General features: G+C 41.6%; 1 protein-coding gene across 1 annotated transcript in view; it reads right to left on the bottom strand.

The window, feature by feature from the left end:
- The window catches only part of LOC120057522 (seizure protein 6 homolog), a 248463-nt gene that overhangs the window by 20144 nt on the left and 206603 nt on the right, over nucleotides 1-21716 (bottom strand). Inside the window, exons 9-13 of the mRNA XM_039006117.1 lie at nucleotides 16400-16585; nucleotides 7516-7684; nucleotides 6607-6773; nucleotides 6293-6487; nucleotides 5172-5310 (exon numbers count right to left, since the gene is read on the bottom strand). Of these exons, the coding sequence (XP_038862045.1) occupies nucleotides 5172-5310; nucleotides 6293-6487; nucleotides 6607-6773; nucleotides 7516-7684; nucleotides 16400-16585 (856 nt within the window). The remainder of the gene's footprint in view (nucleotides 1-5171; nucleotides 5311-6292; nucleotides 6488-6606; nucleotides 6774-7515; nucleotides 7685-16399; nucleotides 16586-21716) is intronic.

Below are 21716 nucleotides of genomic sequence, written 5' to 3'. Positions count from 1 at the left end.
TTTTTCGAACAAAACATAGATTTATTGAATAACATGTTATAAGACTGTCATCTGATGAAGTTGTTTGTTGGTTAGTTTGGTTGGTTCTTGGTTAGTTAGGTTGGCTTTGTGCATGCTACCTGTGCTGTGAAAAATGTCTGTCCTTTTTTGTATTTGGTGGTGAGCTAACGTAAATATACGTGCTGTTTTCGCTGTAAAACATTTTAAAAATTGGACATGTTGGCTGGATTCACAAGATGTGTACCTTTCATTTGCTGTATTGGACTTGTTAATGTGTGAAAGTTAAATATTTCTAAAAAATATATTTTGAATTTCGCGCTCTGCCTTTTCAGTGGAATGTAGGAGGAGTTCCGCTGGCGGAACGCCAGAGCAGTACAGGTTAAATAGAACCAAGAGGAAACCTGTAGGAAACGTTGTGCTGAAGTACTGAAATTCCCACAAAAGATCATGTTTCTTAACGTTCTCTGAAGTATTTGAGAACATTCCCAATTTCAAACCAGTTGGAGAATGTTCCTAAAACATTTAAATTAAATGTAACCATGTCTGAACTTTTAGGAAACGTTCTGTTAAGGTAGTGGTCACCAACAGGTGGATCGCAATCAACTGGTCGATCTCCAAGGCATTCCTAGTTGATCGCCAAACATTTCTGTAAAAAAAACTATGATAAAGCATTGTGGTCCTCTTTATTTTTTTTATTTGTCTCGCACTGTTGGCAGTAGTTGCACCTGATTTAGCTGCCCTGCATGCCGGGTAGGCGAAGTGTTCCCATTTTGAACCAATTCATGTGTCTGAAGGTACAAACTATATACAGTTGAAGTCGGAAGTTTACATACACTTAGGTTGGAGTATTAAAACTAGGTTTTCAAACACTCCACAAATTTCTTGTCAACAAACTATAGTTTTGGCAAGTTGGTTAGGACATCTACTTTGTGCATGACAAGTCATTTTTCCAACAATTGTTTACAGACAGATTATTTAACTTATAATTCACTCTATCACAATTCCAGTAGGTCAGAAGTTTACATTCACTTAGTTGACTGTGCCTTTAAACAGCTTGGAAAATTCCAGAAATGTCATGTCATGGCTTTAGAAGCTTCTGACATCATTTGAGTCAATTGGAGGTGTACCTGTGGATGTATTTTAAGGCCTACCTTCAAACTCTTGATGCTTCACATCATGAGAAAATCAAAAGAAATCAGCCAAGACCTCAGAAAAAACATTGTAGATCTCCACAAGTCTGCTTCATCCTTGGGAGCAATTTCCAAACACCTGAAGGTACCACATTCATCTGTACAAACAATAGTACGCAGGTATAAACATCATGGGATCACTCAGCTGTCATACTGCTCAGGGAGGAGACACGTTCTGTCTCCTAGAGATGAACGTACTTTGGTGTGAATAGTGCAAATCAATCCCAGACAACAGCAAAGGACCTTGTGAAGATGCTGGAGGAAACAGGTACAAAAGGATCTATATCCACAGTAAAATGAGTCCTATATCGACATAACCTGAAAGGCCACTCAACAAGGAAGAAGCCACTGCTCCAAAACTGCCATAAAAAAAGCCAGACTACGGTTTGCAACTGCACATGAGGACAAAGATTGTACTTTTTGGAGAAATGTTCTCTGGTCTGATGAAACAAAAATAGAACTGTTTGGCCATACTGACCATCGTTATGTTTGGAGGAAAAAGGGGGAGGCTTGCAAGCTGAAGAACACCATCCCAACCGTGAAGCATGGGGGTGGCAGCATCATGTTGTGGGGGTGCTTTGCTGCAGGAGGGACTTGTGCACTTCACAAAATAGATGGCATCATGAGGTAGGACAATTATGTGGATATATTGAAGCAACATCTCAAGACATCAGTCAGGAAGTTAAAGCTTGGTCTCAAATGGGTCTTCCAAATGGACAATGACCCCAAGCATACTTCCAAAGTTGTGGCAAAATGGCTTAAGGACAACAAAGTATTGGAGTATTTGAGTGGCCATCATAAAGCCCTGACCTCAATCTTATAGAAAATGTGTGGGGAGAACTGAAAAAGCGTGTGCGAGCAAGGAGGCCTACAAACCTGACTCAGTTGCACCCGCTCTGTCAGGAGGAATGGGCCAAAATTCACCCAACTTATTGTGGGAAGCTTGTGGAAGGCTACCCGAAACGTTTGACCCAAGTTAAACAATTTAAAGGCAATGCTACCAAATACTAATTGAGTGTATGTAAACTTCTGACCCACTGGGAATGTGATGAAAGAAGTAAAAGCTTAAGTAAATAATTCTCTCTACTATTATTCTGACATTTCACATTCTTAAAATAAAGTCTTAACTCACCTAAAACAGGGAATTATTACTAGGATTAAATGTCAGGAATTATGAAAAACTGAGTTGAAATGTTTTTGGCTAAGGTGTATGTAAACTTAGGTCTACCTTTGGCTAATCGAATGGCTCAGATTACCGTGTCTGCTGTAATGTAGCAGGCAAAAAAGAAAGTTCTTACTGTGAGAAAGCCAGCATCCCGGAATCGCCTCTTCACTGTTGACATTGAGACTGGTGCTTTGCCGGTACTATTTAATGAAGCTGCCAGTTGAGGACTTGTGAGGCGTCTGTTTCTCAAACTAGACACTCTAATGTACTTGTCCTCTTGCTCAGTTGTGCACCGGGGCCTCTCCCGGGGCCACTCCTCTTTCTATTCTGGCTAGAGCCAGTTTGCGCTGTTCTGTGAAGGGAGTAGTACACAGCGTTGTACGAGATCTTCAGTTTCTTGGCGATTTCTAGCCTTAATTTCTCAGAAGAATAGACTGACGAGTTTCAGAGGAAAGGTCTTTGCATCTGGCCATTTTGAGCCTGTAATCGAACCCACAAATGCTGATGCTCTATATATTCAACTAGTCTAAAGAAGGCCCGTTTTATTACTTCTTTAATCAGCACTACAGTTTTCAACTGTGCTAACATAATTGCAAAAGGGTTTTCTAATGATCAATTAGCCTTTTAAAATTATAAACTTGGATTAGCTAACACAACGTGCCATTGGAACACAGGAGTGATGGTTGTTGATAATGGGCCTCTGTACGCCTATGTAGATATTCCATAAAAAATCTGCCGTTTCCAGCTACAATAGTCATTTACAACATTAACAATGTCTACACTGTATTTCTGATCAATTTGATGTTATTTTAAAGGACAAAGAATGTGGTTTTCTTTCAAAAACAAGGACATTTCTAAGTGACCCCAAACTTTTGACCGGTAGTGTATATATTTTTAAATGTTGTGAACAACAATGCATTGGCAATAGCCTATAGCCTATTGCACAAACCTCATGGCAACAGTACTTTTTTTAACAGGATAATGTTGCTTAGGCTTAAGTTTATGTCATGTTTGTATTTTGACTCAGAAAGTGATCAGAGACTCAGAAAACATTGATGACCACTGTGTTAAAGTAATGAAATACAATGAAAATAATGTTATATTTTGTTTCAAGTTCCTTAACCTTTTCATGTGGGAGTTCCAAAAATATCTAACTGTCGCACCAGAGTGAGTTTATTTATGCGTGTGATGTCAGAATGCACTCACTGTTCCAAAATGTGATTGTTACATAACAGTTAATGCATGCTACTCTTAAACCAAGGCACTCTCGCTGATAATTATCTATAGGCTGTTTCAACTTGTCAATAAAAAAAAAAAATTCTAACAAGTTTTATTTTCTAGCAACTGTTTGAATTAAGTTGTGTTCTGCCTCCTTATTAATTCACATAGAAGTAGCACATTTCACTATTGCGGACAATTTACATCTGAGGCATTACTGAGCCGGACAAATGTTTCTCTTCGACAGAGCCCAAGCACTTCCCCAGTGTTTCCCCAGATCAAGTATGCAGACATTTGTGCATCTATTGTCAGAAAAGAACTTGCGCAAACATTTCCCCCCTGGCACATTTGCTGGCTGGCGCTTGCATTGCCTTCATTGTTGTTTTCTTTACTACTAATAACTTTGGACATGTGTGCAAAGTAAGTGCCTTATTGTGTTATCGTTATAGCTTGTTTCTGTATATCGTGGTGTCTTTTCCACTGCAGCACACCCTTTGTACGTATGGAGCATACTGTATTTACTGTTTTATTCACGTTTTCAAGTACTGGTGACAAATCATGACTTCTAATTCTTGCATAGATTGTGATGGAAACAAATTATGTGCATTTTTAAAGGTGGTGATGTACTTTTTTGAAGGTTGTTCTGATTATGATGAGGTAATGCTAAGCTAATTGCCAGCAATGTGTGGGGCCATGCTTGTTGACATCATACAATGCATTCTGTTGTCATGTAAACGTCAGACCAAAGATGTGAAGGGATGGTTCATTAGTCTTTCAAGTTAACTTCCGTAAGTGAATGACGGAAGTGAATGATGGTAGACGACACAACTCCCTTCAACATACATACTGCAAACAGACCAAACTCATCATCAAATTCTTAAATTTGGTTGACGTGAAAAACAAACATGGCAGCGCGCACAAACTACCCATCGTCGGATTACTTGTATTTTTTTTTAAAGTGTTTTACTCAATTATGTCGATCACTGGTGAGCGCACACGTGATGAATTGTAAATAGTAATGGCTATTAGCTAATTCATATTATGGTTTCTGTCAGTCGAGAGATAAAAAGGACCGTTTGTGTTAGGTCACTCTTTCCTCAGTTTGCGCTACAACTAATACCGCATACATTTTCCTGTCTGGATGAGAGTTATGTTATGCTGTTGCTACTTCTATGAATGTCGGAACATTGCATCCAAAACTAAACTGCTCACATTGAGGGCATAACGTGTTGAAGACTGTTTATGCAAAATGTTTCTTTGTAAAAACAGTGTGGCCAGCTCAAACGCTGACTGCTGTGTCTATCGTAACTGGACGTTCTAAATAACTGTTCTAATCACACCGGTTTGAGCGTATGTTGCATGGACCACCGTAGAATGATCACACCTGTGTGTTAGTATGTGTCAGAGGGTTAAATGCACTAACAATGTTCCAAAGCCAAGCAACTATCCTGCACCATTCACAGAAAGCTGTACGCTAAATAACCAAAGGACAACCACACTCTCACCAAGCTCTAAGAAACATATGGTTCTCAGAACATTATGTGCTAGCTGGGCAGTGACCACTATGGCTGCTGTTGGAGCGGAGAGCTGTCACTTACACTTGGATGTCCAGCATAATCCTCTTGTCCTCTTCCACGTGGATGCCCCAGATGCAGTCCTGGCCCTTGTCGTAGGTCTCCGGCCAGTTTGGAGAGAGAACCACCCCGGCTGAGTCTGTGATTTCACCACTACACACAGCTGGGACACACACACAAACACAGAGTCAAATCCAAATACTGAGAAACACATACATTCATGGCCAACACTGTGATAATCCAAAATAGTTCACACAAAGATAAAAATAAACACCAAGATCAAACTAACAACATGTAGGCCTACTCACAGTCAAGTGATTGAACATCTAAAATGTCAGTGCCAGCTGAGCTAATGATATGAAATAATATGTGGTTTTGCTGTTGGTCTGGGGACTGTGGGACATCTTTCAAATGCCGTGTGAATTCACATGGGTAAATAAGCGACGGCGATGAAAGAGCATCACTGCTGAACAGAATACCATTCATAATGACTTTCCATGCTCCTTGAAAACTCAAGAGCAAGAGGGGTGGTATAGAACCATTACAAATGGCTAACGCTGTAAAATACAGTAGTGTAGCTCAGCAGAAATGGAATCCTTTAATGTCTACCTTTGCTGAAGAGCTGTAAGATCAAGGGCAGTGTGGTGTGGGGCAGTGCGGGGGAAGTAGATAAAGTGTAAGAGGTTGTGAGGTCAGTGTGTGTGTGTCTGTGGGAAAGAGAGAGAGTGAGAGAGAAAAAGCTAAAGTAAAGGGGGGAAAGGGAGCAAGAGAGAGAGAGAGAGAGAGAAATAAAGAAAGACAGAAAGAAAGAAAGGAAGAATTAATGAAAGAAAAGGATGGCGAAAGAGAAAGAGAGAATACACCTAGGCTTTGATGGCCATTGGCCATATGGCTCAGTGTGTAGCCTAGACTGCACAGGGGAATACATTCAGTCTGTAGCACTACTGAAACCTGCCCTGGAAACACATGGGCTAGGATGCATGACATATTGAAAAGTCATTGAGGATCAGATCCTGGGAGACTGGGGTAGCTGGGTTTATTGTGGCTGGGGTTCCTAGATTGTACTCAGATGCTGATAGAGAATTAGCCAAACATGAGCAGGGGAAATTCTGTGGCCTGGCTTTGTAAATGGGATGAGGACTCACCCCTGCAGGCTGGCTCTGTCTCATTCCACTGGGGGTTCTCTGCGTCCAGACACTCAATGATGACTGAGCCCTGCTCCAGAGTGTAGCCAGGGTCACAGGCAAACTCCACCACCGCACCCACACCGTAGGCCGTGTCACTGCTGGTGAAGTTGCCATACTTCACAAAGGGCCCATAGCATGTGCCCTTTGCAAAAGCTGCAGGACACAAATCACCCGTGGATTTTTTGTTACAATAAGTCACCATCAATCCTCAATTTGACATTAGTTAGCATAGGTTGAATAAATGCTAGTATTCTGTTGATTCTTTGAAGTACCTTCATATCTGATTGCTGCTCCCGTAGAGGTGACCGTCCCATCTGTGGTGAACTCCACAAAGAGGTGACGGCCTGTGCTCACCACGCCCTCATTGGGCAGGTACTCCACCTCGTAGGAGTCATACACCGGAGGGGAGTCAATGTTGTTCCCATTCTTTATAAGGAGTCTGAACAACAATCAAAAATAGTGCTTAATAAAATGGGGGTAGGGGGAATGAGACACACTTTCCATTGAGGACTAAGAGAAACATCCAAAGGGAGTGGTGAGTGGTTCTGAAGTGGCACTCATTGTTTCATCTGTGGCTGTAATAACCCTGTGATAAGATTCTACACAACTCGGCAGCAAGCAGCTTCATTAAATGTCAGTTTGTTACCATAGCCTTGAGACATAGTAGTTATGGTACAAAAATGTAATTAATTACTGTCTCCCTGCGTCTGAGTGGCCTCTATAGTCCCTCAATTAATTTGCATGAGGAAATACAGTTAATTATTTAAAATTACATAAAACCGTTTCAATTTCATCCTCCAATCCGTTCAAATTTGACTCATAGTCACTCACATAGGGGATTTAGTTGCCTAGCCTTAGCAAGCATATGCCTATTTAAGGCATACAGTTAGGCTAGGTGTTGTTGCCCAGTGTTGCATAGCATTCTGACAGCCTGAGGTAAAACCTGCCATATCTAGCCCAACTGGAAACTAATTAGCAACAAATAAAAGAGACGCCTCCAAGTTCTACCACTTCAGCACGCACCAACACCCCCCTTCACACACACACACACACACACACACACACACACACACACACACACACACACACACACACACACACACACACACACACACACACACACACACACACACACACACACACACACACCCAGCTTCCATCCATCTTTCTGTGTACTCTACCTGTCATCATCCTCGGCCAAAGCCATTTTCTCAAAGTGAACATGAAGCCGGTGGCCTTCAGGAGCCTCCAGTACCCAATGGCACGTCAAGTTGTTACTGTAGTTGCCAGGGAATCCAGGAGAGACAATACGGCCCAACGTGGCATTTTTAATCATACCACCACAGGAAGCTGTATTGAGGATGGATTTGATAAGAGAGATAAGGAGACGGAGAGAGAGGAAGGGGAGGTTAGATATAAAAAATAACTTAAATGTCCCTTTGTAGAAAGGCTTATTTTCTATAACAATGTTGGTTTTCTGCTCTCTCTTTGCTGAGTAATACCCCAGTACATAGAACCTGAGGTCAGGAGTAAGAAAGTTTCCATTCCTGTACTGAAAGAGAAGGAGAATGTTTTGGAGTCTGGGAGCTGTGTGGTGGTCTGGCGAATAGCCAACTCACCAGGGACTGACTGACTTTCTGACTGTGTGTGATGATGGACTAGTGAGGAGAGCATAGCAGCAGAATAGTATCAGTGCAGAACAGCTGTAGGGAGTGAGAGTGGGGCTGGCAGAAGAGATGGTGCTATATAGAGCAGCAGGTAGCTTAGTGGTTAGAGCAATGGGGCAGTGACCGAAAGGTTGCTGTATCGAATCCCTGAGCTGACAAGGTAAAAATCTGCCGTTCTGTCTCTGAGCAAGACAGTTAACCCACTATTCCCCGGGCACAGAAGATGTGGATGTCGATTAAGGCAGCCCTCCGCACCTCTCTGATTCAGAGAGGTTGGGTTAAATGCGGAAGACACATTTCAGTTGAATGCGTTCAGTTGTACAATTGACTAGGTATCTTCCCTATCCCAGAGCAGGTGAACGTTAGTCATGTAGCCCACTCCTAATTACTATAGTGTTAGCCACTAACTAGGTCTCGTCTCCGTAGCACTGCTCCCTCTTGCCATACTGGTAATCAGACACTACGAAACCAGGCCTCACAGCACAACCAATCAACTTTGGACCTTAATGATGATGCTCAACTGACATGGTGTAAAAGCTCACTTAAGGCCTAAGTACAATCTATTACTGGTATACAGGGAGGCATGGGCTTTACACAATGTGAAGTTAGCCGTCGCAGTGAGGGCTATTATTTTCACAGTGGATATAAACAATAGTCAAGTAGGCCTTCCTACAATATTTACAAAATAATTAACAGGACGAAGAACAACATAAGTCAAAGCACTACTGACCTAACCCAGACCTCAATGTCTGATAGCAATTTGGCTATACAGCTGCAAGTATAGCCAAACCTTTCCATTTCTGGCCACAGCAGGAAATCAACCAAAGTGGATAAATTCAGTTTACTATGCTCACGTGAGAAAGGGAAAGCCCACTTACACAGACAGGATTTTTAAAAGTGTGAAACTAAATAATAACAGATAGCTCTGGTCTACTTATTGTTCCCTCCCCGCTCTCCCTACCCACCACACCAGAAAGAATTAGCCAGTGAAATGTCTCTGCTTCGAATAACCTAACGTAGCACGTGTAAAAGAACCGTCTGAGCGGGTTTTAAAGAAACCCGATTTTCAGGCTTTGCGTCTTCTCTGCTTTTCCCCAAGAAAACTGAAAGGTTTAGAACGTCATGATTTCTCATGCGTTGGATATCGGCCAATCGCAATTCAGCATCTGTCTCAGGGTTGGTTTAAAGGGGCCATCTGCTGATGCCACATCCATTTTTTGATGTATACATTTTTATTTATTTTTATTGAACCTTTATTTAACTAGGCAAGTCAGTTAAAACTTATTGACGCACGGATCCCTTTAGCGTGATCATTTTCATCAACAACCGCTAAATTGCAGAGCGCCAAATTAAAAATAAATTGCAAAAAAAAATTATATTCATGAAATCACAAGTGCAATATAGCAAAACACAGCTTAGCTTGTTGTTAATCCACCTGTCATGTCAGATTTTGAAAATATGCTTTACAGCGAAAGCAATCCAAGCGTTTGTGAGTTTATCGATTACTAGACAAAACATTAAGAACACCTAGCAGCAATCTAGATTGGTCACGAAAGTCAGAAAAGCAATAAAATGAATCGCTTACCTTTTATGATCTTCGGATGTTTGCACTCACGAGACTCCCAGTTACACAATAAATGTTCCTTTTGTTCGATAAATATTATTTTTATATAAAAAAACTCAATTTGTTTGGCGCGATATGTTCAGTATTCCACAGCCTTAGGCAGGTCATCAAGGCTTGACGAAAATTCTAAATAGTATCCGTAAAGTTCGTAGAAACATGTCAAACGTTTTTAATAATCAAACCTCAGGTTATTTTTAACATAAGTAATCGATAATATTTCAACCGGACTGTAAATTGTTCAATACAAAAGAGAAAGCTTTGCATGTTGCGCGCATTAACTAATGGAAGGACATCGTCGATCCACTGACGCGATTTGATAAATCTCGCTCATTTTTCAGAATTAAAGCTTGAAACTATATCTAAAGACTGTTCACACCCTGAGGAAGCCACAGGAAAAGGAATCTGGTTGATATCCCTTTAAATGGACGAAAGGCAGGCAATGGAACAGTGATTTTTCAAAATAAAAGTCACTTCCGGGTTGGATTTCCTCAGGTTTTCGCCTGCAAAATCAGTTCTGTGATACTCACAGACAATATTTTGATAGTTTTGGAAAATTTAGAGTGTTTTCTATCCTACTCTGTCAATTATATGCATATTCTAGCATCTGGACCTGAGAAATAGGCAGCTTACAATGGTAACGTTATTTTTCCCATAAAAATTCTGCCCTCTAGCTTCAAGAGGTTTTTAAGAAGAAATTCTTATTTACAATGACGGCCTACCCCGGCCAAACCCTAACCTGGACGACACTGGAACAATTGTGCGCCACCCTATGGGACTCCCAATCACGGCCGGTTGTCATACAGCCTGGAAGTGAACCAGGGTCTGTAGTGACGCCTCTAGCACTGCGATGCAGTGCTTAAGACTGCTGCGCCACTCGGGAGCCCTTATTAAATGAATGATATGTATCCATTGATTCTTGAAGAGCTTATAAATGCCTCATGAGCTTAGTTCAACTATCGTACCACATTGGAACCCAAAATTTAAGCTTGTTATACTCCAACGTTTGTAAACAAAGTAAATGTGAACAAACACTGTATAGCCTCAAAACATGGATAAAGGTGTATAATTGTTATATCTTGGATGGTTAGTCCTTGCATCCATAACTCTGTTGCATCAAATAAATACGAGGAAAACAAGGTAAGCGTTTACACTTATTTCAGCTTAAAGGTAGACTCAGCTAAATTACGTTTCCACCAGCAGCACTGGCCCGCAAGACATAAAAAAAAAAATATATATATATATTTTTTACATCTATTTATTTTACCCCTTTTTTCTCCCCAATTTCATGGTATCCAATTGGTAGTTACAGTCTTGACTGTCCCATCGCTGCAAATCCCGTACGGACTCGGGAGAGGCGAAGGTCGAGAGCCGTGCGTCCTTCGAAACACAACCCAGCCACGACGCACTGCTTCTTGACACAATGCCCGCTTAACCCGGAAGCCAGCCACACCAATGTGTCGGAGGAAACACCGTACACCTGACGACCGTGTCAGGGTGCATGCGCACAACCCTCTCCTAACCCGGACGACATTGGGCCAATTGTGCGCTGCTTCATGGGTCTCCCAGTCACGGCCAGCTGTGACACAGCCTGGGATTGAACCCGGGTCTGTAGTGAAGCCTCAAGCACCGCTGCGCCACTTGGGAGGCCGCCGCAAATGGATTTTAACAAACAATTGGTCACCCAAAAAATGCGGCCCTCCGTTGAATTTCAAATCCTGATCTGGCCCTCGAGGCAAAAAGTTTGCTCATCCCTGGTGTACAGCGTGTTAGCCATAGGCCCAAAACAGCAGCAAAGTTGAACCTCCCACTTCAATGCTCTTAGTTGAAGCAGAAATTAACCCACTATGCTGTTTACTTTCTGCATCTATGTCATATCGCTGAGACTGCCTTTAACCACATTGATTTAATTGCTTACCGTGAACCATTTTTGGAGTAACATTTAAAAAACTCTTAAATGTAATTAAATGTAATCTAAAATGTTACTATGTAATCCCCTAAAGTAATTGTTTATCATGAGAGGGCCATAAACAATAACTAGTAATGCTGCATACTCCAAGAAAGGTTCAAATCTCAACTTTCTGGTGATTTTTAAAAATAAATTGCTGAGGTACAATAAAATAAACAAGCTCAAGTACACAGTACAAATATGATAAAATATGATTTTTTTATATTATGTATTTCCTGTTCAACAAAACTGTATGAATAAGGCTTGTAATTACTTATATTTGTTCTGAATATAGTATAATAAATGTATACAACGACTAACTATAAGATTCCACCTTCCTCATAACTATAAAATACATATTTGTATATTTAGTGTTAGAGAAAATGTGCGTATTTTCTAAAGGTCTCTCTTGAACAAAATGTCTGCCCCCTCTGTGAATATCTCACACAGCTCTAGCTTGCCTACATTCGGAAGAGCAAATTAAATGGTAGGAGGGAATTCCCAGGTTCAAGTGGTGTCAGATTTTACATCCTGCTTCACACAGGCAGAAGAGGCATACTCCTGTGTCCGTGAGAATCAGGACTACCGCTCAATGTAGACCATTTGAAATCGAAATCGCTTTATAAGCAAAAATGGTGATCGGAATCGGTACCAGAACCACGTAGGTCCACCAAACAGGGGACTTTATATTGAAGAGGTTGTAATGAACAAATCCATGAATGGAACAGAGTAATTTTGGCGAAAAACCAAATGAATCGTCGTGCGACCATAAAGTCTCTTCCACATTTTTTATTATGACGACTTTTGACAAATATTGTTAGTGATCGAAATACATAAACTATTTATGAAAAAAAGTAGGCTTGATGAGTTAGTTGCTCAAGTAACACTGCCATAACACTGCACTATTGCTCCTAACCCTGGATTTCTATTTTAAAAAGTCTGGAAAACGGGATGGAGGTTACAGTGAGAGAATTCAAGTTGCACAGTGGTAAGCCAGACACCTGATTGGCCAACCTGTTCTCAGAGCATTTCGTATTATTCTGTTCTTAAATCAGATACCCCATTTCGTATGGTATGTATTAATTTGTGGATGTCCATCATCCATTTCATATGATATGTCACTAATTGCAATTCGTACAATATGTTACAAATTGCAATTCGAACAATATGTTATGAATTAGCAAAAATTGACAATTTGTAAACATTTTGTAGAAACACATGATATGTTACGAATTCCAATTTGCTGTGGCTAACGTTGGCTAGGTGGCTAATGCTATTGCTAACGTTAGCCTTCCGGCTAACATTAGCAAGGCTAGGGGTTAGGGGTTAAGGTTAGGAGTTAGGTTAAAGGGTTAAGGTTTGGGTTAGGGTTAGGATTAGCTAACATGTTAAGTAGTTGCAAAGTAGCTAAAAAGTAGTAAGTAGTTGCAAAGTTACCAATTAACTAAAATGATAAAGTTGTATCTGACGAGTCTCCCTGATCTACATTTACTATGTTAAATCTAGTCTATGAGAACAGTCTGGATGGCCTACCATAAAAAGCATGCAATAAACCTCAATTAACCTCTGGGCAGTGGGAGACAAATAACACCCAGTCCATTTAAACTGAGTTTAATTACTTTAATCATTCAGCTGAAATGTTATTCTCCTCAGTTGTCAGCCTCTGTGGCGTTCTCTGGGGGGGTATTATATATTCCCATTGGTTCTCAGTGAGCGGCTGGATGGATCCTGGGGTTGAAGAGCTAAAGTGTGTCTTTCTGTATGTGTGTGTGTGGGTGTCAAATCAAATCGAATTTTATTTGTCACATACACATGGTTAGCAGATGTTAATGCGAATGTAGCGAAATGCTTGTGCTTCTAGTTCCGACCATGTAGTAATATCTAACAAGTAATCTAACCTAACAATTTCACAACAACTACCTTATACACACAAGTGTAAAGGAATGAATAAGAAAATGTACATAAAAACATATGAATGAGTGATGGCCGAACGGCATAGGCAAGATGCAGTAGATGGTATAGAGTACAGTATATACATATGAGATGAGTAATGTAGGGTATGTAAACATTATATAAAGTGGCATTGTTTAAAGTGGCTAGTGAAAATGTATTACATACATTTTCCTATTATTAAAGTGGCTGGAGTTGTGTCAGTATGTTCGCAGCAGCCACTCAATGTTAGTGATGGCTGTTTAACAGTCTGATGGCCTTGAGATAGAAGCTGTTTTTCAATCTCTCGGTCCCCGCTTTGATGCACTGTACTGACCTCGCTTTCTGGATGATAGTGGAATGAACAGGCAGTGGCTCGGGTGGTTGTTGTCCTTGATGATCTTTTTGGCCTTCCTGTGACATCGGGTGGTGTAGGTGTCCTGGAGGGCAGGTAGTTTGCCCCTGGTGATGCGTTGTGCAGACCTCACTACCCTCTGGAGAGCCTTACAGTTATGGGCGGAGCAGTTGCCGTACCAGGCGGTGATACAGCCCAACAGGATGCTCTCGATTGTGCATCTGTAAAAGTTTGTGAGTGTTTTTGGTGACAAGCCGAATTTATTCAGCCTCCTGAGGTTGAAGAGGCGCTGCTGCACCTTCTTCACCACGCTGTCTGTGTGGGTGGACCATTTCAGCTTGTCCGTGATGTGTACGCCGAGGAACTTAAAACTTTCCACCCTCTCCACTACTGTCCCATCGATGTGGATAGGGGGCTGCTCCCTCTGCTGTTTCCTGAAGTCCACGATCATCTCCTTTATTTTGTTGACATTGAGTGTGAGGTTATTTTCCTGACACCACACTCCGAGGGCCCTCACCTCCTCCCTGTAGGCCGTCTCGTCGTTGTTGGTAATCAAGCCTACCACTGTAGTGCCGTCTGCAAACTTGATGATTGAGTTGGAGGCGTACATGGCCACACAGTCGTGGGTGAACAGGGAGTACAGGAGAGGGCTGAGAACGCACTCTTGTGGGGCGTCAGTGTTGAGGATCAGCGGGGTGGAGATGTTGTTACCTACCCTCACCACCTGGGCGCGGCCCATCAGGAAGTCCAGGACCCAGTTGCACAGGGCGGGGTCGAGACCCAGGGTGGCCATCTTGAAGCATGTGGGAACAGCAAACTGGGATAAGGATTGATTGAATATGTCCGTAAACACACCAGCCAGCTGGTCTGCGCATGCTCTGAGGACGCGGCTGGGGATGCCGTCTGGGCCTGCAGCCTTGCGAGGGTTAACACGTTTAAATGTTTTATTCACGTTGGCTGCAGTGAAGGAGAGCCCACAGGTTTTGGTAGCGGGCCGTGTCAGTGGCACTGAATTGTCCTCAAAGCGAGCAAAGAAGTTGTTTAGTCTGTCTGGAAGCAAGACATCGTGGTCCGCGATGGGGCTGGCTTTCCTTTTGTAGTCCATGATTGACTGTAGACCCTGCCACATACCTCTCGTGTCTGAGCCGTTGAATTGCGACTCTACTTTCTCTCTATACTGACGCTTAGCTTGTTTGATTGCCTTGCGGAGGGAATAGCTACACTGTTTGTATTCGGTCATGTTTCCGTTCACCTTGCCCTGATTAAAAGCAGTGGTTCGAGCTTTCAGTTTTGTGCGAATGCTGCCATCAATCCACGGTTTCTGGTTGGGGAATGTTTTAGGGGAATGTTTTAATAGATGCTGTGGGTACAACATCACCGATGCACTTGCTAATAAACTCGCTCACCGAATCAGTGTATTCATCAATGTTGTTGTTCACCGCTAAGCGGGACATATCCCAGTCCACGTGATCGAAGCAATCTTGAAGCGTGGTCAGCTTTTCCGAAAGGAGGGCGGAGGAGGGCCTTATATGCGTCGCTGAAGTTAGAATAACAATGATCCAGGGTTTTGCCAGCCCGGGTCGCAGAATCGATATGCTGATAGAATTTAGGGAGCCTTGTTTTCAGATTAGCCTTGTTAAAATCCCCAGCTACAATAAATGCAGCCTCAGGATATGTGGTTTCCAGTTTACATAGAGTCGAATTAAGTTCTTTCAGGGCCGTCAATGTGTCTGCTTGGGGGGGAATATACACAACTGTGATTATGATCGAAGAGAATTCTCTTGGTAGATAATGCAGTCGGCATTCGATTGTGAGGAATTCTAAGTCAGGTGAACAAAAGGACTTGAGTTCCTGTATGTTGTTATGATCACACCACGTCTCGTTAATCATAAGGCATACACTCCCACCCTTCTTCTTACCAGAGAGATGCTTGTTTCTGTCGGCGCGATGCGTGAAGAAACCAGGTGGCTGTACCGACTCCGATAGCGTGTCTCGAGTGAGCCATGTTTCCGTGAAACAAAGAACGTTACAGTTTCTGATGTCTCTTTGGAAGGCAACCCTTGCTCGGATTTCGTCTACCTTGATGTCAAGAGACTGGACATTGGCGAGTAGTATGCTCGGGAGCGGTGCGCGATGTGCCCGTCTACAGAGCCTGACCAGAAGACTGCTCCGTCTGCCCCTTCTGATTCGCCGTTGTTTTGGGTCGCCGGCTGGGATCCGATCCATTGTCCTGGGTGGTGGGCCAAACAGAGGATCCGCTTCGGGAAAGTCATATTCCTGGTCGTAATGTTGGTGAGTTGACGTTGCTCTTATATCCAATAGTTCCTCCCGACTGTATGTAATAAAACCTACGTTTTCCTGCGGTAGCAATGTAAGAAATAACACATAGAAAAACAAAATACTGCATAGTTTCCTAGGAACGCGAAGCGAGGCGGCCATCTCTGTCGGTATAGTATGTGTGTGTGTGTGTGTGTGTGTGTGTGTGTGTGTGTGTGGAAGGAAGCAGTGTTGTTGTGTGGAAGGAAGCAGTGTTGTTGGCTCTTACCCAGGCATTTGGGCTCCTTGCCACTCCAGTAAGGTGTAGTGGCGTTGCGACAGGTGAGCATGGTGGGGCCTTGCAGCTGGTAACCGGTCAGACACTGGAAGTAGGCCTCTCCCCCAGCATGGAGGTGAGTCACTGATACTTCCCCATTGGCTGGCTCCTTAGGGAAGGCACAGCTTAGAACGAAGGCTAGATGGAGAGAGTGAGAGAGAGGGAGGGATAATTAAGATTGAATGACTGGATTGATATGATTTCATATTATAAAATTCATCGAAATGGTCTTTCGAAGTGGAATCAGTTGTTATCTTAGCGGCACCATTTTACTTGAATTATATGCATACTGATGCATGCTCCCAGCCATCCAGGACATTTATACCAGGTGGTGTTTGAGGAAGCCCGGAAAATTGCCAAATACTTCAGCCACCCCATCCATGTACTGTTCTCTCCACTACCATCCGGCAGGCGGTACCAGAGCATCAGGTCTCGGACCAACAGGCTCACAGACATCTTCCATCCCCAAGCAATAAGACTGTTGAACAGCTAATCAATGGCTGCCCACCATCACCCACGGACTGTCTGCACTGACTCTATCTGCACTGACTCCATGCACACTCACAGGTCTCTACCCACAAATTCCCACATGTTTAAACTGACACTGACATTATCACACATGTTGACGCCCATACACAATCACACATGCACACACACTTTCACCACATACACTGCTGCTACTATTTCTTATAACAGTTTTTGTTTATAGTTTTGGTACTAATTTTCAAAACTCTTAGTACAAAACTCCAAACTGGTAACACTTGTCACACAGCCAGTCTTACAGTACATTCAAAACCTTTCATTGTGCATTCATTTTACCATACAAACATTGATCCAAAATATAAGTTCACTGTGAAATTTAATGAGTACATTGGTTTAATCACCAAAACACAACATAATGATATCTTCTCAATTTAGTTATTTTAACAACCAGTTAATCCAATAGCAAAACATTCAAGATACTATCCCATGTGTGATCAAAGGTGTGATCATTGAAGACATATTTTACAATGTAACCAATGAAACAAATGAAAGAAACAATGTTTAGCAGGCACTAGTTTGCATCAAGCCTGTCTTGAGCATTTGGCCATCGGTCCTCGTCCAAATCACAGTAAATATTCTCATTGTTCATGCACCTGGGGAAAAACATTTTGACATGGCGAATCCAAGCCTGACATACAGTGCATTCGGAAAATATTCAGACCCCTTGATTTTTTCCACATTCTGTTCCGTTACAGCCTTATTCCAAAATTGCATTACATTCAATGTTTTCCTCATCAATCTACACACAATACCCCATAATGACAAAGTGAAAACAGGTTTTTAAACATTTTGCTAATTTATTTAAAAAAAATAATAAAAAAAATACCTTATTTACATAACTACTCAGACCCTTTGCTATGAGACTCAAAATTGAGCTCAGATCATCCTTGAGATGTTTCTACAACTTGATTGGAGTCCACCTGTGGTAAATTCGAGTGATTGGGAAAGGCACACACCTGTCTATGTAAGGTCCCACAGTTCACAGTGCATGTCTGAGCAAAAACCAAGCAATGAGGTCGAAGGAAATGTCCGTAGAGCTCCGAGACAGGATTGTGTCGAGGCACAGATCTGGGGAAGGGAACCAAAACATTTCTGCAATAGTGAAGGTCCCAAAAGAACACAGTGGCCTCCATCATTCTTAAATAGAAGAAGTTTGGAACAACCAATACTCTTCCTAGAGCTGGCCGCCCTGCAAATCGGGTGAGAAGGGCCTTGGTCAAGGAGGTGACCAAGAACCCGATGGTCACTATAACAGAGCTCCAGAGTTCCTCTGTGGAGATGGGAGAACCTTCCAGAAGCACAACCATCTCTGCAGTCCTCCACCAATCAGGCCTTTATCGTAGAGTGGCCAGACGGAAGCCACTCCTCAGTAAAAGGCACATGACAGCCCACTTGGAGTTTGCCAAAAGGCACCTAAAGGACTCTCAGACCAGGCCTGATGAAACCAAGATTGAACTCTGGCCTAAATGCCAAGCATCACATCTGGAGGAAGCCTGGCACCATCCCTACAGCGAAGCATGGTGGTGGCAGCAGGGACTGGGAGACTTGTCAGGATCATACAGGTGTGTGCCTTTCCAAATCATGTCCAATCAATTGAATTTACCACAGGTGATCTCCAATCAAGTTGTAGAAACATATCAAGGATGGTCATTGGAAACAGGATGCACCTCAGCCCAATTTCGAGTCGCATAACAATACTTTTGTAAATAAGGTATTTCTCTTTATAAAAACCTGTTTTCACTTTTTCATTATGGGGTATCGTGTGTAGAATGAAGACAATTTTTTAAAAGATCAGTTGGCTTAAGTAATCGTAAAATGTTTTTTAACTATAGAGAAGAGAATCATATCAAAAGTAAAGTAAGCATTGCATTGTGAAAAGCAATTACTTTATATGAAAATGCATTGGAATGTGGAACATGTATTTCTAGATTAAACACTGATTAAGTTTGGTGAAAAAGTGACTGTATGATTTTGTGTGTTGTACCTAGTCAATTAAAAATGTGCTTAGAGCTCTGAAACAACTGCCTTTTTGATGATCTGTTTTGAATTGTGTACTAATAGTTGTGAAAATGTACCACAAAATTACACCAAAGCAATAAAAAAAACTGTATTATCAATTTTATTTTTCCGGCTGACAGACAGTTTTACACTTTGTTACTTGTACATATCTACCTAAACTACCACCAGTATCCTTGCACATTGATAAGGTATTGGTACTGACCCTGTATATAGAGTACATTTTTGTGTGTTTTTATTTGTCGTGTGTTTGTAATTTATCTTATTTTCTTACCTTTGATATCTAATACTGCATTAGAGCTCGCAAGAGATAACAAGTTAGCATTTCACCCTACTGTTTACACCTGCTGTATCCTGTGCATGTGACAAATACACTTTGATTTGACACTGCACACACACACAGAGTAAATGTTGTGTATGAAAAATGTGGTATAATTGGTCAAGCAGAGCTGTTTTCATTAGTATTCTACTTGGGTTATAAATACTCCACTCCAGCTGCTACAATTAATTGCAGTGTAAAAGTATATTTGCAAATAGATTGTGACATGTTTGCAATGACTAATGAGTCTCAGTGTGCAAGTCTACACACACAGCTGTGGCAGGGAACTTTAGGTTTGGTTTAGAGGGTAGAAGTAGAGTTGCAGATCAGAGCCTTGTTTCCCAGAACTTCAGAACAAAGTTGACTACAAATCAGTGTTGGAAAATGTATCCAATTGTCATACTTGAGTTAAAGTAAAAATACCTTCATGGAAAATTACTCAAGTAAGATTGAAAGACACCCATTAAAATAAAAGTCCAAAAGCATTTGGTTTTAAATATACTTAAGTATCAAAAGTAAAAGTATACATGATTTCAAATTCCTTATATTAAGCAAACCAGATGGCACCATTTTTTTGTTTTTTAAATGTATAGATAGCCAGGGGCACACTCCAACACTTTAATTTACAAACAAAGCATGTATGTTTAGTGAGTCTGCCTGATGTGAGACAGTAGGATGACCAGGGATGTTCTCTTGATAAGTGTGTGAATTTGACAATTTTTCCTGTCCTGCTATGCATTCAACATGTAACAAGTACTTTTGGGTGTCAGGGAAAATGTATGGAATAAAAGTTACACTATTTTCTTTAGGAATGAAGTGAAGTAAAAGTTGTAAAAAATATAAATAGTAAGGTACAGATACCCTAAAAAAACAACTTAAAGGAAAACTCCACCCAAATGTTTTGCTTGTCAGCAATCAAGTTTCAAGATATGTAACGTTCAAAATACAGAAATCATCCCGTATGATGCATTTAGTATCACATGATGCAAAACTGGGCATCATATGATGGAAATGCATCATACAGGGATGATTTCTGTATTTTGAAAGTCACATATCTTGAAAACTTGATTGTTGATGTCATGACTGTCCTGATCAGGTCAGGTTACAGGAGACCACAATCCTACAGATTATCTCTCACCCCCAACAGAGGAAGAGAGATCTAGGGGTCTGAAGATGTGGGGGTTTTATGACCCCCTCACGCCCATGGTAAATCTTAGGCCACAGACCACATTCCTTTGTCCTCTCACTATGGAGAACCAGCCTCAGAACATTAAACATGCAATAAAGAGACTTTGGAACAATGGTTTCCGTCAGCCACAATTGTGGTCATGACGATAGATGGAATATGACAATGTATGTCATTTTTGTTTTTGTAACGGCTGTTTTCCTCCTCTTCTTCTGAAGAGGAGGAGTAGGGATCGGACCAATACGCAGCCTTGTATGCAGACATAAATAATTTATTTAAACAAGACGAAAATACGAAGAACACTTGAATAGATTACAAAACAACAAAACGACGTAGACAGACCTGAACTTGAGAACTTACAATATAACACGAAGAACGCACAAACAGGAACAGACTAACCAAACGAACGAACATAAAACAGTCCCGTGTGGTGCGACAGACACAGACACAGGAACAATCACCCACAAACAAACAGTGAGAACAGCCTACCTTAATATGGTTCTCAATCAGAGGAAACGTCAAACACCTGCCCCTAATTGAGAACCATATCAGGCAACACATTTAACCCAACATAGAAACACATAACATAGACTACCCACCCAGCTCACGTCCTGACCAACTAAACAAAGTTTAAACAAAGGAAAATAAGGTCAGGAACGTGACAGTTTTGTTATTAAAGGTTAATAGATGACGTTATTACAAAAACATTGTAACTGTAAGAGTTTTCCTAGGATATGCTTGATGTTTATACATTGTACGTTGTGTGGAAAATGTCCAAATCAAAGAGAATGTTTTGGTAAAGATGAAATGTGAAGTTAGTTGTCTAAAATTGGATTTGAGCAAAATCTAGACCTTGCCTCTTAACTTGGTACGCCCAGAGAATTGCCCTAAAGGCGGTTACACCCACTACACCCAGACCCGAGGGTATAAGACAAGCGAGTTAAGAATGAACCTATCAGACTAAGTGACCCGAGCTGCAGCCAAGGTCTAAAAAGTCAACAAACCCAAAACTCAACCCAAGGTTGAAGACAAATAAATATTTTTCTACCCATGCTACTGATGAGTAGCTGTGTCTACCTAACCTCCACTCTCCATCTAATCGTGGTATCTACACTGTTTCATTCCTACGCTGTGAGCCCTGAGCTACAGAGTTGTCTGTCCTCAGAAGACCCCTCCCAGAGCAAGGGCGAGGAATCAGACCAAAA

This window comes from Salvelinus namaycush, chromosome 12 (assembly GCF_016432855.1).
Source record: "Salvelinus namaycush isolate Seneca chromosome 12, SaNama_1.0, whole genome shotgun sequence".
NCBI lineage: Eukaryota > Metazoa > Chordata > Actinopteri > Salmoniformes > Salmonidae > Salvelinus > Salvelinus namaycush.
This window is presented reverse-complemented; position numbering and strand designations above follow the sequence as displayed.